The sequence below is a fragment of the Sinocyclocheilus grahami genome, unplaced genomic scaffold (genome assembly GCF_001515645.1).
Source record: "Sinocyclocheilus grahami isolate Dianchi unplaced genomic scaffold, SAMN03320097.WGS_v1.1 scaffold106.1, whole genome shotgun sequence".
Lineage (NCBI taxonomy): Eukaryota > Metazoa > Chordata > Actinopteri > Cypriniformes > Cyprinidae > Sinocyclocheilus > Sinocyclocheilus grahami.
This window is the reverse complement of record NW_015505285.1, coordinates 526,456-545,039: the sequence shown is the minus strand read 5'-3', so window position 1 is coordinate 545,039 and position 18,584 is coordinate 526,456. Positions and strand designations below refer to the sequence as shown.

Below are 18,584 nucleotides of genomic sequence, written 5' to 3'. Positions count from 1 at the left end.
CACACACACACACACCTTCAGAGTGGGTTTTAATTACCTGCCGATATCTGTCTCATAAACACTAACACCCATTATGATAATTCCACCCATTCAAAGATGTTTAATTAAAAGGAAATGATTAGGACCCCTTGGCTGTTTTATTTCCATTAACTGTCTTGTATGTCAATATCAAGCACCCCCTGCGGAGCGCTGATAACGCGCGCGGGGTGAACGATAACGCATCAGACAACGGCACCTATTCACTCCTATCGCGCGACAACCTCCGCCACGCGTGGAGTCCTGAGTGAAAACCGATCTGTGGAAAATTGGGGAGGAAATAGCCTTCCCGGGATCAGCGTGGCCGTATAGAATTACGGTGGAGGCCCCTCCCCCTGTCTGGCTCGCTCTTTTTTCTCAACCTCTCGGTTGGCTTTCCGAGAGGGCTTGATCCTGCTCACGCTCAGAGCGCTGAGAAATAGCAGGCAGAAGATGGCTGACTCTACCGGGCACGGTGAGCCCGCAGCAGCATCAACTTCACTGGGGCTTCTCATGTGCCTGCCATTCGCTGCCACTCCGCAACTCTGAACCGGCCCCGCCACGTTCCGTGCCGTGCGCCCGCGGGGTTATACCCCCAAATATTGACAGAGATTTAAAGAAAACATGGCTGAGATGGAGAAAGAGGGAAGACCTCCGGAAAACAAGAGGAGCAGAAAGCCAGCTCACCCCGTGAAGAGGGAAATTAACGCAGAGATGAAGGTAGGTTGTGCGTGCGCTCTCTCTCACTGGCGCCCATAAAGGCTTGTCATTTTTGGATGCGTTGAGCGCACCGCCGCTCCGCCCTCGGATTGAATATAGAGAACCGATTCATTCAAGCGCTGTGTGTTTGGGGTTAATCAGCTAACTTTGATTTTTTTTTCTTTTCTGGGTTGCAGAACAGGTCGGCATTATTTTCCTCCCGTTTCTTTTTTGAGCTTAATTCACACACCTTCCAAACCACTCTAGTCTTGCTTTCCATTGCTTGCGATGATCTATTTTGTTTATATTGCATTATGGATTTTCTTTAAACACATTTGCATGTGCTTTTCTATGTCATGTGCGCGTAAAGTATAAAATGTCCACAGTCACATCACGAGAAGGTTTAGAATGAAATCCCCTTGCTGGCTCCACTGTAGTTGATGGAAAATCCAGTGCGTCAGACTCCGCGTCAAACTGCTGCGTTACTACTACTACTAGCGCGTTACTATCACTCTGCTAAACAACACCAAAGCATGAGAACAGAGTATAACTCAATAATGAAATAGAAAACATGTTGGAAGGGTGCAGCTGTTCTGATGGGAAGCGCTGGTCACTCCAGATGTTCATCTGTTCAACACTGACTGAGCTCTGTCTGCTCGTGACAAATGCACATTTAAAAAGCCTTTTGGGGTATTTGGTATATGCAATCATAGCTTGGTTCATTCAAGAACTTGGAGATTCTTTCACTTTTTTGTTCTGTTTGAGCAGAGCCGTGCGTTAGTATGTTTTGAAGGCGCACACAGGCGCTTTGTCTCCTGGTTTTGTGGTGCTCATTGTCTGAAGCGTTTGCATCAGCTGCCATGCAGCCTAATGTTTTGGAAACGCCAGAATTTATCTGTGCTCTTTATCTGATCAAGCTACATTCATTCTGAAAGCACCATCGTGGTATACAGGGACGCATTTAATTAGTGTTAGTAATAATTTGATAACGTGTTTCGGTCACTGTAAACGCGTGTGTGGCTTTGGTGAATTTGCTCCGTTCGCTTTCTTTCTTGTCGGTGATTATTTGACGGAACCTGCGCGAGGCTCTCCGGTCCGCCGGGGCTCTAAATTGGACAGATATTGATCGACCTGTAGCGGAGATACACGCGTGCGTCTCCCCGGTCTCCTTAAACGCCACCGATCTTTCCGTTTGACTCACTCACACACACACACACACACACATACAAGAGAGGGATGCAATGCTGCCCTTAGAAACTGACTTATTCTGGAGCTGTTACGCGTGAGATGTGAATTATTGGGGGTTTGAGGGGCCAGAAACCTCTTAATTAGTCAGTCATTGTTTAAAAATAATGTGTCAGTTGTTATGTTAGTTATGTTTAGAATTATTTATTTACGAGTATTAAACATTTTTGAATTATGAATCTTGAAGTTTCATTCAGATTTGACTTCATCTAACCTTGCATTTTCATTAAAAAAATCATCAGGGTCTATAGACTATAGAGGTCCTCACTGTGATATCATTTCCTGTTTATGTAAAATGAGAACAAAACAGCTGCATGCATGTTGGTTACATCACTGACTTTGACTTGGCTTACAATTTTTTTTAATTAATACTTAATTCAAATAAAATGACTACTGTTTTTATAAAAAATAATTTAAAAAGAATGAAAAATTAGTTTCAAGAATGTCAGCCTTTTAATGACACCTTTTTCTTTTTTGCAGTCTCCTGATCATTACACCACTTAGATGTTTTTGAATATCAAATTTTAATTTTAATTTGAAAAACATTTTCATCATCATCATCAAGTTATTTATTATCTGTGTGAATATTACTTGCAAATGTAATTAATTGTAAAAAATGTAAAATGTAATAGATTTGGACAAAAAGAAAAAAAAAAACGTTGGTCCGTGAATAAGATTTATTTTTATTTTATTAAAAAAAATTTTTTTTTGAGTGTTGAGGAGGTTTGCTGTTTCAATGAACTGAATTGAAAATACATTGCTGCCTATGTAACATGTTTACATTGTCTTTCACACGGCTGACCTTTCATTTAATAAGGAATCAATTTTTGTACAGTCAGTTTTTGTCAGAAAGGGATTGGAACAAATACCTTGCTTCTGAAATGGTGTGAATCTTCCATTTGCTGAAATCATTTTTGCTTGCAAAGCTAAATTTGATATGCGGTGTAGAGTAACCAGAGGAGGGTTTAGAGCAAGGGTCTGTTTGAGGGGTCTGAGATACATGCGCAAACAGGTGTCGGTAGCAGAGTGAAAATCACAGCAAGGTTGAATACTTCCATCCCAGCTGTATTATCAAATGCGTCTGCCGGCTTTCACTCACTTTTCATTCTTAAACTCCGTGAGTTCATGCTTTCCACTGTGAGCAAAACTGTCACTAGTACCCTTTCAATAGGTCCTAATAGGTTCATTTTAGATACTAATATGTACCTTTAAGCTACTAATATGTACCATTTAAGAGTAAATAAGGTACCTATTAGTGACAGATTTGTACCTTTTTTTCCTGAAAGTATGTATAAATTTAGGAAGTCCAATTGCTTGTTCTTTAAAGGTGAAGGACAATTCTTTTCTCACAGTCACTTCCTGTTTGAGGGTCTGTACCTATGTAAAAAAACTCCCAACATGCAGAAACAAAGCATACTGTAACACATAAAGAGCGTGTGTGTATAAATACAATCTGCATTTTACTCTGCACTTCTCTCTTATTGCCTCAGAGAGAACTTGAGACCTGAGCATTATGAATTTCTCCCTCTCACGTATCAGATTTCCACCAACACACACACACACACACCCAGCCTATGAGGAGTCCCTCGCTTTGGTGCTGTTTAAAACAAATCTTTGTTTAATTTTGCTCTTACTTACAAGAAATGAGACAAAGGAAAAATGGCAAAAAGAAAGAACCAGAGAGATGCGGTAAATTGTACACAATGTGGCCTTGTGGAGGATTATACCTCTGAGAGAGATACACAGAAGAGACGTCTGACAGTGTTGTCTTCATCTCCGTCTGCTTTCATGTGTAGCATGGTAAAATAAGCCCCGTGCTGGTGATTGCCCCGACGGAGAGGGGGGTGAGAGAGAGGGAGAGGAGAAAGGAATGTATACAGCAATAGGCAGCCTAAGCTGTAAAAACTGAAAGCTGAGAATACAGGCCGGATCGGATATCAAGGAAGGTAGATGGAAATGAAAGCAGAGCATAGTGGTGGTAGTGGGGGGAGAAAGAAAGAGAGAGTATGGAAGAGAGAAAAAGAAAGTGATATTCAGTATGAGAGAGGGACAAGTGAAAAAAGCAAGAAGGGAATGGAAAAGTGTGGGTTGGGAGGAGAGGAGAGAGAGAGAGAGCGAGCGAGATGAGGAAAGAGCAGTTGGTCATGTTGAAGGGAGGAGGGAATTTTATCATGGTGTACAGTGACCTACTCTTGTTACCATGCGCAGGGTGTCCGATTCCCCCCGCCGTCACAATCACGGCGAGCAGAGAGGGAATGAGATTTGCTGCTTCGTATCTTGTAACTTTTCTCACTGATTTTTCAGTCTAGCATGAAAAGCATTCTCTCTAAAAATTACCGATTTCATTTAGTCTCTATAAGGGAGGAAGCACAGTATTTTTCTCTCTCTATCTGTTTTTTTTGGGGGGTTTTATCAGAGCGTGTGTAATTACTGGGCGGCCTTCAGAGGGGAGGAGTGCAGGGAATTTCAGATTGCAATTATGTGTATGGAGTAACATTTAGTGCAGAATCCAGAGCCTTTGACAGAACTCAAGCTGATCTGCAGCACTAAAGACTAACTCACAGCAGTGATGCACATGAGGATGTATGTTTCAAACTGTCAGTTTTCCTCTGTGCTTTGTAACAGTGTTTTCTAAACTTGTTTTGTAATGGTTGCATGTGCATGCAGTTTGATCGGATAAAATAAAAAAACACATTCATTATAGTAAAGGATAGAACAGATTAGTGTTAAACCTTTTATTTCACTTTAATAGCTTTTTCTCCATTTTTAAAAGTGTTTAAATCGGAGATGCCTAAACTAGGGCCTGCAAGCTAAAGTTGTCCCATGATGACCTTTGAATTGGCCTGCCATGCAATATCAGGAAAAAATAAGGGGGGAAAAACATGAAGCTTGTTCATTTCATTATAATTTTTTTAAACATTCTTTGTTTTATTTTTAAATATAAACAACAATATAAACAATTTGTATAAAATAATTTGCAAAAATATATATAATTTAATACATTTTTAATATAATATAGTTAAAAATAATACAACATTTACTTTTGGCCCCTCAATCAAGTTAGATTTTTTGCCCTTTATATTTAAAAGTTTGAGCACTGGGCACCCTGTTTTTAATGAGAATATTTTCCTCCCGTTTGACAATAATTTTAACTCCCTTTCTATAATAAATGTATAAAAATAGTTAAAATAAATTTGTATTTTTTAATAATAAAGAATCATTGTCCCCAAGCCAAATGTGACCTTACCTTTGACCCTGTGCTGAGTATGTGTGACCCCTTGTTAACACTGTAAGTCAGGTGAGCACTCTTGAGGAACTGTTGAACCCCTCTAAACTCAGCTCAGCTGGTGTTCCCAGACAATCAGAACTCTAGAAGTGCCCAAAAACTCCTCAGAGCGGAGCTCAGGTGATTCTAGATTGAGGCGTGATGTGCTGATACAGTCTAGTGGGGTTTCCTGTGGACAGGGTGTGATTACTGCATTGTGACTGACCTTGTGAACTCAATCCTAAAACAGACGCCTCACCTTACAGACCAGAGGCAGGACAGACACCTGGTGGCCATACAGCAGAAGTGCAGGGAAGGAGTGGAGAAGGGCTGTTCATCAGTTTGTACTGTAAATTGTACATGTGTGCTTTTAAATATATTGCACAACGATCCAATAGCTATGAAACATTATATTCAATTATAAAATACGATATTACATTAGAGTGAATCCCTCATTTAGCCTTTTTAGATTACATGTCTGTGTGTGTTCATAAAAGCAGTGCTAGTGTACTCTGGTGAGTAAATACAAACCACATTAACTGAGTATGTATATATCGCAAAACACCTAACAACAGTATGCTGCTTGATAGTTAATGCGATTGACTGACAGTTTCTGTGTTTGATTGACAGTTGTTGACTCGTGTCTCATCAGGTCCCATCCAATCGGCCCCTCCCAGGGGCGGGGCAGGCAGGCAATCTCCATGGCAACTCGCCCTACTTGATGGTGAGAGCCTCCCTCAGACTGATTAAAACAGAAAAAAAGTGACAAAAATAAAAAATACATACAGAAATAAATATCTGAATGTTTAGATGCTCCCTTATGTCTTATGAACCCATTTTAAAACAGGTGGGAAAAATAATTAATCATAATTTAAAGGGATAGTTCACCCAAAAAAGAAAATTCTGTCATTAATTACTCGCCCTCATGTCGTTTCAAACCCGTAAGACCTTCGTTCATCTTCAAAACACAAATTAAGATATTTTTGATGGAATCTGAGAGCTGTCTGACCCTGCATAGACAGCAACGCAACTGAAATGTTCCCAAGCCCAGAGACGTAGCAAGGAGATCTGTAAAATAATCCATGTGACATCAGGGGTTCAACCGTGATTTTACAAAGCTACGAGAATACTTTTTGTGTGCAAAAGAAAAAAAAAAGACTTTATTCAACAATTCGTCCCCTGTAGCGCCATTTTGCAGAGTAACAGCTGGACGTAAACAGCGTATGCTGTTCTGTGTCAGCTGCGTCACGCCGGATCTGTTTCCCAAAAACTCCTCAGAGCGGAGCTCAGGTGATTCTAGATTGAGGCGTGATGTGCTGATACAGTCTAGTGGGGTTTCCTGTGGACAGGGTGTGATTACTGCATTGTGACTGACCTTGTGAACTCAATCCTAAAACAGACGCCTCACCTTACAGACCAGAGGCAGGACAGACACCTGGTGGCCATACAGCAGAAGTGCAGGGAAGGAGTGGAGAAGGGCTGTTCATCAGTTTGTACTGTAAATTGTACATGTGTGCTTTTAAATATATTGCACAACGATCCAATAGCTATGAAACATTATATTCAATTATAAAATACGATATTACATTAGAGTGAATCCCTCATTTAGCCTTTTTAGATTACATGTCTGTGTGTGTTCATAAAAGCAGTGCTAGTGTACTCTGGTGAGTAAATACAAACCACATTAACTGAGTATGTATATATCGCAAAACACCTAACAACAGTATGCTGCTTGATAGTTAATGCGATTGACTGACAGTTTCTGTGTTTGATTGACAGTTGTTGACTCGTGTCTCATCAGGTCCCATCCAATCGGCCCCTCCCAGGGGCGGGGCAGGCAGGCAATCTCCATGGCAACTCGCCCTACTTGATGGTGAGAGCCTCCCTCAGACTGATTAAAACAGAAAAAAAGTGACAAAAATAAAAAATACATACAGAAATAAATATCTGAATGTTTAGATGCTCCCTTATGTCTTATGAACCCATTTTAAAACAGGTGGGAAAAATAATTAATCATAATTTAAAGGGATAGTTCACCCAAAAAAGAAAATTCTGTCATTAATTACTCGCCCTCATGTCGTTTCAAACCCGTAAGACCTTCGTTCATCTTCAAAACACAAATTAAGATATTTTTGATGGAATCTGAGAGCTGTCTGACCCTCCCATAGACAACAACGCAACTGAAATGTTCCCAAGTCCAGAAAGGTAGCTTCGTAGAAATGTAGGGAGATCTGTAAAATAATTCATGTGACATCAGGGGTTCAACCGTAACTATACGAAGCTACGAGAATACTTTTTGTGCGCAAAGAAAAAAAAAAGACTTTATTCAACAATTCGTCCCCTGTAGCGCCATTTTGCAGAGTAACAGCTGGACGTAAACAGCGTATGCTGTTCTGTGTCAGCTGCGTCACGCCGGATCTGTTTCCTATGTTGTTGTGATTTGATCTGAACGGAAACATCGTATCCGTGTGATGCAGCTGACACAGAACAGCACTGTTTACGGCCTGCTGATACTCTCCAAAATGGCACCAGGGTGATGCGGAGGAGACGAATTGTTGAATAAAGTCTTTTTTTTTCTTTTGCGCACAAAAAGTATTCTCGTAGCTTCGTATAGTTACGGTTGAACCCCTGATGTCACATGAATTATTTTACAGATCTCCCTACATTTCTACGAAGCTACCTTTCTGGACTTGGGAACATTTCAGTTGCGTTGTTGTCTATGGGAGGGTCAGACAGCTCTCAGATTCCATCAAAAATATCTTAATTTGTGTTCTGAAGATGAACGAAGGTCTTACGGGTTTGAAACGACATGAGGGTGAGTAATTAATGACAGAATTTTCATTTTTGGGTGAACTAACCCTTTAATATTTATGTATTAAAAAATTTTTGAATTAATGTAACTTATTTTTTATTTAAATTTATATATTCAATATCATTTTATAATATAATTTGATTTATACTTAATCTATATATTAAACTGTGCTATATGACAAGTATAACTACTCTTTTGAGGTAATGTTTAAATATTAGTCAGCAGATGCAGGGTAAATGGGTATTAAAATCTCAAAGTATATATATGTTTTTTGTCTAGTAGGTTAAAGCTGCATGGATTCTGCTGTGGTCCGGTCAGCTCTGATTTGTTAATAATGCTTCTTCCTCTTCTATTCTCCGGTTGTCTGGCTTAGTATTGTTTGCTTAGTTAGATGTTTGTTTGATGCCCTGGGCAGTCTATAGCCTCTCCAGACTTCTTTCTTAAAGGGATATGGAGCTGAAACATTTGAAGCTATTTTCAGTCAGATTTGGTCTATCGGTGAGCTAGTGGATTTCTTGGATTAAACTACTTTTGGCCTTGGTTCACAGTAGCCATGCAAACATAAGATTCCCTGTGGAGATTTTGTTTATCTGCATTGCAAAATCTGCCACTCAAAGGTTTTTACATCGATTGTCTCAGCGCAGTACACCTCCCAAACAGACTGCAATTATTCACTCTTTCAGATTCCCTCTCTCTCTCTGTGTGTGTGTGTAGGCCTTTTCTGTAAGAACGCATTATGAAATGAATAATTCTGTAATCAAAAAATAGGTTTTAGTGAATTTAGCTGATACGTGAGCATTGTCTGTTGATTCCTTACAACTTACAATAAAAAACAACTTCTAAAAAATAAAGTTGCATTTTAAATTGTTCTCTCTTTTGCTCTCTCTCTGTAGAGTTTTGCTGAAAACACCATGAATGAGTTGCTTGGATGGTACGGATATGACAAAGTGGAGTTACGAGACTCAGATGACATAGAGATCCGCAACTACCCTGACGGAGAAATGCGGCAACACATCTCTGTCCTGAAAGGTGAGATCTGACACTAATACAGAAGTCAAAAGTGACAGTAAGGACATTTATAATGTTACAGATGATTTCTTTTTGAAACAAATGCTGTTCTTTTTCATTTTCTATCCATTAAAATAATCCTAAAAAATGTAGCATGGTTTCCACAAAAATATTAAGCATCACAAAAGTTTTCAACATTGATATTAATAGGTAGTATTTCTTGAGCACCAAAACAGCATATTAGAATGATCTTATTTCTGAAGGATCATGTGGCATTGAAGAGTGCTTAAAAATTCAGCTTTGCCATCATTAATCATTAAAATATTTAATAATTAATTATTAAAATATATTAAAATAGAAAACAGTTATTTTAAATTGTAATAATGTTTCACAGTATTTCCGTTTTTACTGTATTTTTGATCAAATAAATGCAGACCCCAAACTTTTGAGCGATAGTGTAATTTTGATTAGCTTTCGAGACAAGATTATTTGGGTACCTGAACTCTCTTATTTCTCTGCAACCCAGAGCTCTGCTCACACTTACAATTTAAATTCAGAGACAGTTTCAGTATCTAACTATACCTTCTGGACCCTCTGAACACTTGACACTAATATGCATAACTTGCATAATTTTTTTATCATCCCTTAATTCCCCATAGGTTCTTTGTAGCAGGTTAATTTCACAAACCTGTTTGCCACCAGAAAGAGCCTAGAGGGAATTCTGGCGCGGTAATAAGACACAAAATCCGAACAAGGACAGGAACGAAAACAAGGACTGTCAGATTTTAAATGTTGTTAAAAAGAGAATGCAATTCCTGAACTTCCTTCGTCGTTCCCCCAAGAGCACTCCGATAAACCCACAGCTTTATCTTTGCACCCTCCATGCTGTCTCCTGGCTGGCCTCTGTGCCAGAGCATTAGAGAGTCTTAAACTGTCAGCCATTTTTTCTGCGGCCCTGTGGGGACAGAGAAAGAGATGGCGAAACAATGAGCTGGCTAATTCCTTGCTAAGTCCATACTCCAGCCTCCATTAAAGAAAATTGTGATTTAGGCATTAGACTGTTCCCGGCTAGTGCCACATTTCTCCAACCTACCACGCCTGCCATGTGACACTCGCCGTAATTACTTTCTGCCGTCAGACAAATCCACAGCCGCAGATTACGATATTTCACTATTGTTAGTTGACGTTGCTGGAAGTGGAGAGATTAGGCGAAGGACAATCAGACTTAATTAACTCGTTTAGCAGTGATCGTCTCTAAACGAGCATGCGGTTAGAGTTACAAATGGGCTTTTCTGCTATCTACCAGTAATCTGTTTGGGTGCCCTTGTTGAATCTTGTCTTATTTGCTGCAGGTGGAGGTGTGTATGTGTAGTGTGGGAATGTCTTCTCTAGACTTTGTAAGAGCTATTTTAATCAGTTTTGTGTCATTTTACAAGACAAAACAGTGACGTGATGTGTGCGTTTGAGAGATTGCTAGAGTCTCAGGGCCCCACAGTTGTGAATGACTTATGAATTTTAAAAATAATACACCGATCCTGAAGAAAATATGTTCAGTTGTGTTTGAACAATTCCTAATGCAGTAAAAACTGAATACGCATACCGAGTCTCACAACCTATTTTACTTTCGTAATGTGGTATTTCCTAGTAAAACAGTACATTAATCAGGAAAAAGTACTACTACTACTACTACTAATAATAATAATATCACTTCTTGATTTTATCCATTATAAAATTATTGGATAGTGATAAGTGGGTGTTACATTATGAATCAGAATAGAGCCAGACCTGAATGTGAGATTGTTAAAACAGCGACCAAACAACTATATGTTTTTTATCAATGCAAAAAAAAAAGATTTCAGAGGAAGAGCAAGTTATTTTGATTAAAGTTTATGTTTTTTCTCTCATTAAATCCATTGAGAATGTAAACAGGTCAGTTATGATTTCATATTGACTACAATCGCCATGACAGTCAAACCCACCAATGACATTTCCCACAGCAAATATAGATCCCACAAACCTTATGTATTTCACACTGTGACTGATTTGTGAAACATAAACGACTTGCCATTACCTCTCTCCTCTCTAGAGAACTCTTTGCCAAAAGCATCCACAGTGGAGAACAGCAGTGGTTCTCCTCCACACGCCAACAGCTCTGGCTCTACTCCGACATCACGGAATGGAGTAATGGCTGAGGGGTCTGCAAATCCCTCCTCCTCTAAGGAGCACGGAGGCCTGCCAATCATAGTGCCCTTAATCCCGCCCCCTCTGATCAAAGCACCAGCAGGTAAGAAACACAAGCCGCACAAGCATGCATTTGAGTATCTAACTTACAAGCGCACATTTAACTGAACAAAATATATGTGTATTGTATTTATTCCTGATAGCTTACACAAACACATTTGTAATTCCAGGCTACATACTTCATCCGTCAAGTGTTGAGATTTCACACTGTAACTTTATGAACTGTGTGTTACTGTTCTTATTTGCATATTTATCAGACTGGTAACATGAATTTAATAATTGCTTGACCATTTGTAGTCACTGTAGGGTTAGGGTTCTTTTAAACCAAACAATGAAGCAGTACTCTCCCTTTGTCACTTTTAACGCAGTTGATATTTGAACCATTTCCCTCAGATGCTGAAGCTAAACTTGTGAAAGTTTCATTGAAACATTAGTGTTTATAATACCGCTTGAATTTATGCCACCGCTACTGAATCGCTAAGAGCTGAGACAAAAAAGCTGTGAATGTGAGTTTGCGGTCAAAATTAAATTTGAGATAAAAATCTGCCATATATTGCCATATGATTACAGCAACTGTCACTTTTAACGCAGTTGATATTTGAACCATTTCCCTCAGATGCTGAAGCTAAACTTGTGAAAGTTTCATTGAAACATTAGTGTTTATAATACCGCTTGAATCTATGCCACCGCTACTGAAGAGCTGAGACAAAAAAGCTGTGAATGTGAGTTTGCGGTCAAAATTAAATTTGAGATAAAAATCTGCCATATATTGCCATATGATTACAGCAAGAAAACACATATTGATATTTTTGTGCTGGTTGAGCACAAAACTAGTGCTTCACAAAAACTAAATGACTTGTGTATTCTGTGCACGCCGATTCACAAATAACTCTTATAATTCTTTAAATGAATCTTTCAAAAATACTTGGGCTGCATCTGAATATGTATACTTCCCAATAAAACAATATATGAAAAGAGAAGTATGTCCAAATTCATAGTACTCATAAAGCAAAAAAGTACCCCAAAGACCTACTACTTTTGGCAAGATTCCCATGAAGTCACAGGCGAGGATTTGTGAATCACAGTGAAGGTTACATGACAAAAGTAATGCAAAGTAATAACTTTTTTTAAAGTACCTACTCAGAGAAAATGAGATTTCAGACTTAGCCTATATTTACAGCTTGAATCAATCTGGCGAATCTTTCATTGATTAACTCACTGAATCATTCAGTCGTTACTTCAACATAACACTCACTTACAGAACCAAAAGTTATCATTACTCTCAGCGATGACTGTCTTGAAATAAAGCATATTTTGTGTACATAAGGTTTGTGAAACAAGCTTTAATAATTTTAGCTTTAATCAATTTAATAGTATACAGTATTTCAATATATTTAATATAAAAATGTCCTTAATCATAAATGTTGAGCTTGCATTTTGACACTGAGAGTCCACTCACATTGTTGTAGCGCAGCAGACCAAAGTCATGGTGTCTGATGGGACGGCACCATGGTGAGGTGCATCCCTAAACCAGTGTTCTGTGCGCTGGTGTGTTCGTGTGCATGGGTCTATGTATGTGTGCTTGTATTTATGTGTGCGTTAATGTGTGTGATGTGGTGAGAAACAGATGGTGTAGACTCGCTAACTACCACAGCAACAGAAGCCAACTCCCCCCTCCCTATCCCCGCCCCTAGCCTGTGGCCCTCTTGAATAATTCATGAGCATGCGCATAGTGACAGAGGGCTTTTGAAGTGCAGGTATGTACTGCTCTACCACCGGATGTTCCACAAACACACATACACACACTTGCACGATCCATCTTAAATTCAGGATTCGGATGGAGCAATGAGGCTGTGCTGAGGATAAACAAACAGAATTACCATGGCAACCGTTTTATATTCGAATGTTTGTATTTTGAGGGTTGTAGAGGAACACTTTGAGTCTTTGTTGCTCTGTATGATGCAGTTTGTTAGGCAAGCTCTTTTTATATCTTTATATACTTAATATTTTTATGTACTTTTTCCAGCCTGCTGAATCTAGTCATCTTTACAGGATGCAAGGCTGTTCTGTCTCTGCTCAAAATTAAGTGTAAAGACCCAATGCCACATGAAAAATGACTAAATTATGCATGCTCTGACCCACCTCAGCTCCTAGTATCAAAGTATAGAGTTGTAATTTAAGTGCAAATGCATGTGTCAGCTCTGAGCAGCATTAAACAGTCTGTGTAAAGACACCTAAATGCCACTTCTTTGCCACCTTTGTTGTGTAAACTAAGCATAAGTAAAAAAAAATAAATAAATATATATATATATATATATATATATATATTTTTTTTTTTTTACTTGAATGTGGTATGGTTTGAGAATAGTTCACACAAAAATACATATTTTATGATGTTTCAGTTCCAGGTTCCAGGTAAAAATGACTTTTTCTTTTGTGGAACACAAAAGGAGATATTTTGTAGAATGTCCTGGCAGCCCTTTTACCATACAATTAAGGTAAAAGGGGTGAGGATGACCATCAAGCTCAACCTAACCCTAACTTTTGAAAAAATTACTCTTTTTGTATTTGGTGGAAGAAAATAAATGAGTCTGGGATGACACAAGTGTACGTAAATTATCACAGAATTTTCATTTTTGAGTTTGCTGAAGTCTCAAATAGGTCTCCTCGTCCCCAGTTCATGCCATTGTTTAAGCTAATTAGGAAGCTTAACCAGATTGTACAAAACTATGCTTGATTTTGGGTTCTTTCCTCTGATCTCATCTGCTTGTTCTGATTAGTTTGATTTGATTGGTCAGAAGTGGATTTGATTATTGAAGTATGTTGTATGTTTAGCCTATGGAGACATGTTTAACATAATTCTGAATTGATTTCGATCTTAAAATATAACTTGCTCATTACAAAAGAGAGGAGAAACAGAGAGGGGGGTGTGAGAGGAAAGGTTAAGTCTAATGGCCAGACATTTTCTCTCCACACACTCAGATTTATCTGATCATTAAGCAGCTGCTAGAGGGTGAGAGTGTAAAAGATCTCTGAGAAGAAACCATTTGACATGGGCAGATGCATTAAAATGATCACATACTAAATTTGATGTAGGGAGTCCCATCTTACAAAATTCAACATTATGAAAACACTAAAAATGTTTTCTGCTTTCTGTTGTGGCAGTGTCAGTTGCATTTGAATCAATTGGCTCGGTGTGTGTCTTTGTGGCCCCTAGAAGCTCGCTCACCCCCATTCCCAAACACACTAACATATGCTCGCACTTCAAACACCCAAACCCGAACACTTGTGCCCGCAAGCTTCTAGTTGTTAGTGGAGCATGATGGGACAGATCTAATATCATGCGGCATGCGCTGTGATGTAGGCAGATTGACTGACGCACACACACAAGAAAAATACAAACGTATATAGTCTTGATGTGTGTGGGGTGATGCATGATGACAGGTTTCTCTTAACCCCTTTTGGGCTGGTGAGGGAAAGATTGTCTTTGGTGTACAAACACCCAGAGAATATGTGTTTGTGTATTGTATACTGTCTGTCTATAATATATTGGTGGTGGATGAATCAGTGTGGAAAAATAAATTGTTGAGAATATTATCTGGTATACGACATCTGGTATATGAGTATGAATTGCAAAGGCACTTTAGTCTATCCTTCTTGCTAATAACAATAAAAGAAAATAAAAGCAATGCTTGTATATGTGTGTTCACATATGTTTATGTACTTGAATTTATGGTAAATGTAGTCTCAGTAATATGAAGAAAAACAACAATGGTTTATTTTTCAAAAAGTTGACTGAATAGATCCTTCTACATTCTTTCTCTTTTTCTCTTTCTCAGAGGAGGACACCTCTAATGTTCAGATAATGTGTGCGTGGTGTCAGAAGGTGGGAGTGAAGCGTTATTCTCTCAGTATGGGCTCTGAACTGAAGAGTTTCTGTAGTGAGAAATGCTTCGCTGCCTGTCGCCGGGCCTACTTCAAACGCAACAAGGTAAATGCCCAGTCTCCGCCTCTTCCTGTCCCCTCAGCCAATCAGGCTCCTTCTGTCTGAAGTCACTTCTTCTGTTCTGCCCTAACCTTCATTGTTACTAAATTCTCTGGCTCAAAACTTTAAATGATTCTTACTCTGTTAGATAAGTTATTATAAGACATTTTTTTCTTAATTTTTTTTAAATACATTTCAGACAGAGACAGGTTTAAAAAGAAGCAGGTATATATAGTAACTCTTCAAGTCATTTCCCCATAAACAGCAGTCTATTTCTAGAGTCTTTATTAGGTTATTGTTGTGATCAACTTAAACAATTATACATTTTTAATTTTCATCCATTGTTGTTTGTACTTCACTGATATTTTTTGAACATGATCGGTTCACAGAGACAAGCTGATGGCATGAGTCATTTCTACTATGCAATACATTATAACTGGATAAAATATTAAACTCACTATTTTAAGGATGGGGTTAATGTTGGTTAGTTTTCTTTTAACATATACCACTTTACATCATTTTAGTTTTTTATACTATTCACATTATTTACAGAATATATATATATATTATTTTACTAAAATATGATAATTTAGGTAAAAATGGATTTCATGGCAGTGGATTAGATCATCTCTGAGATGTTTTGCGGCATTAGATGGTTTCTCTGTTTGATAATATTACAGAAATGATAAACTAACTCACTGAGCGATTACTAGCTTTTGCTCAATCCTTTAACTCTGTTTCCATCCTGTTTATTTTCTTGCAATTATGTAAATAATTGATTGTGCCTGAGATTTACCAGAGCATATCTCTGAAAGTCTATTAAAGAGATATTTCCTTAAAATACAATACAATTTGTTTTATTTTATTACAGCGCTCAAAAAGTACAGCACAGTACAGCATAACAGCAGTGAACCTCATTTAGATTTAGACCTCATGCCATCAGAGTGGGACAGATATTGATTGTGTGTTTTCTCTTCTATCTAAGCTTGGATATGTGAGGAATTGCAGTGTAAGTATCCTGTGTTTGGATTTCTCCTCTCCTCGTGTGTGTTAGAGACTCTCTTGCACACTTATTCACACACTGATGGAACTCATAATATCATGGACGCATGCAAACACACTCTTAGGCACATACACATGCATACAAAAGCACACACACTCGCATACACACAAATACACCATCACACATGCATTTGTTCACACACAAGAGTCTCACATGCATGCGTACACACTCCCACATGCATGCATGTTTGTTCACAGCCACCCCTTGCTTAGTGTGTGGTGTGTTTGAAGACAGAGTGGACAGCACGAACAGACCAACGAAACATGCAAACATGAGCTTTACTGGCGCTACCACACACACGCATATAAACCTAAATGCATACAGTAGTCTGTGTCACACACACAAAAAAATATGGATACACAAAACAGACGTTTGTATAAATCTCCTAAATTGTTGAGCAGTGTATGCTCAGGGGCAGAGTTCATATATCTGCATAAAATGTGTAAAAAAGACTGATTTTTTACACAAAGAAAGATTTTTTCTCTGCTGTAGAAATCATAGACCTTATCTATAAAAGGTTGTAACTTGTACAGGTCATAGATATATATTATTCACATAGCTGAATATAAAACATGGTTTTTATGGAACTAGAATAAAGAACAAGCATTTATATGTACATGTGCATATATATTTTGATACTGAAAATACCTACTTTTTAAAAGAAAGAAATTCAAGAAATAAATCAGTCAGAAAATGAAAGAGAGACATACAGTGGTTAAAAAGTGTAGGCAAAAACATGTAGTCAGAAAAATGAACCCCTCCACACAAATACAAAATAACTTTTAATTCCATGACAGTGAATTCACAATTGTTAAGAACTGGCTATATTCATATTTTTGGGTTATATTTCATCCCAAATTCAAAAATAAACAAACAAATAAAATATAGGCAATTACAAAAAAAAAAAATATATATATATATATATTTTTTTTTTGTTTGTTTTGGTTTTTTTTGGTGAAAAATGTATGGTTCTAAAAATGAATCCTATTTTATTTACTCATTAATTTTGTATTGTGACATTTCATGGCAGTTGAAATGTCACCAATTTTGATTATTACCATAGTGAAAAAATTCTCATTCTCATTTCTGTTTGGAAACCCCCCCCCCCCAATGATGCATTATTTAAAGTATACAGTATTTATACATCATTGTAATATTTATTATATCTGCTGATTTATGCTGATTAAAAAGAACCATTGTACTACAGTAATGAGAATCTAATAAAATACCTGGACATAATAGTAATGAGATTTTTGTGGGTACAATCTGCTAACATATAATGAAAAAAATCAGTATGCAAACATTTTTTATATAATATAAAATAGTATATTTATAATATAATATATAACATATATAATAATATCTGCTGATTTATGCTGATTAAAAAAACCCATTGTACTACAGTAATGAGAATCTAATAAAATACCTGGACATAATAGTAATGAGATTTTGTGGGTACAATCTGCTAACATATAATGAAAAAAATCAGTATGCAAACATTTTTTATATAATATAAAATAGTATATTTATAATATAATATATAACATATATAATAATATATAAATACTTTAGTTTTCTTTTTATCTTTTGAATTTGGGGTTGAATGTGGCCTGGACAGATTCTCTTTTTTGCAAAGTCATTTTGTGCAGTGTAGATTAAGTTATCGGAGGAATGGCCTGGACATGTTTTTGTGAGATTTACTCGAACATTGATTTAACCCTGTGAAGTTCACAAAAGAGCTTAAGGGTCTGTTGTGCATCTGCAGTCTAATTTCCATTGTCCATGTTTTTATTATAAAAATTTTATTAGAATTATGTTCAGTGAAAATTGAGCAATTCACAATTATGCTAAGTCCAGATTTTCATAATTTTTTTACTTGTGTATAATAAAGAGAACAGTGTGTGCTGAGTGACATCATCTGATATGCGGTCAGTGTAGTTTGTGATTATTATAGTGTAAACTGTGAGGCCGTTTTGGCACGTCTGTAGACGTTTGGATGCTGTATCTGGTTCTCTGAGGAGACACGTCTGTGGAATGCCAAACGAACGTCTGGCAGAAAGCATGTTCATTTAATGAACCACCAATCATAGAGCTGTTTACTTCACTCCTTTGACGATTCTCCTGGCGTTCTGCCACCACTGCGACTCCACCTTTATTTCTATAATTCATTAGGATGGGGAAACTCTATTACGCTCTAAGATTATATGAACATTTTCTCTTTCAATTTTATCATGTACACCACAAGGTCAGC

At 37.6% G+C, this 18,584-nt stretch overlaps 1 protein-coding gene across 3 annotated transcripts in view; it reads left to right on the top strand.

Annotated features, from left to right (window-relative positions):
* The window catches only part of LOC107588585 (sine oculis-binding protein homolog), a 33,029-nt gene that overhangs the window by 3,090 nt on the left and 11,355 nt on the right, over positions 1 to 18,584 (top strand). The window contains exons 1-6 of one of the 3 annotated variants that reach the window (XM_016276727.1): positions 416 to 735; positions 5,877 to 5,948; positions 8,930 to 9,065; positions 11,131 to 11,328; positions 15,125 to 15,276; positions 16,256 to 16,279. In XM_016276727.1, coding sequence (XP_016132213.1) covers positions 640 to 735; positions 5,877 to 5,948; positions 8,930 to 9,065; positions 11,131 to 11,328; positions 15,125 to 15,276; positions 16,256 to 16,279 — 678 coding nt within the window. In that variant the 5' untranslated portion in view covers positions 416 to 639. Of the gene's footprint in view, positions 1 to 415; positions 736 to 5,876; positions 5,949 to 6,989; positions 7,098 to 8,929; positions 9,066 to 11,130; positions 11,329 to 15,124; positions 15,277 to 16,255; positions 16,280 to 18,584 lie in introns of those variants that run through there. The other 2 variants (XM_016276728.1, XM_016276729.1) reach the window with 2 other exon arrangements.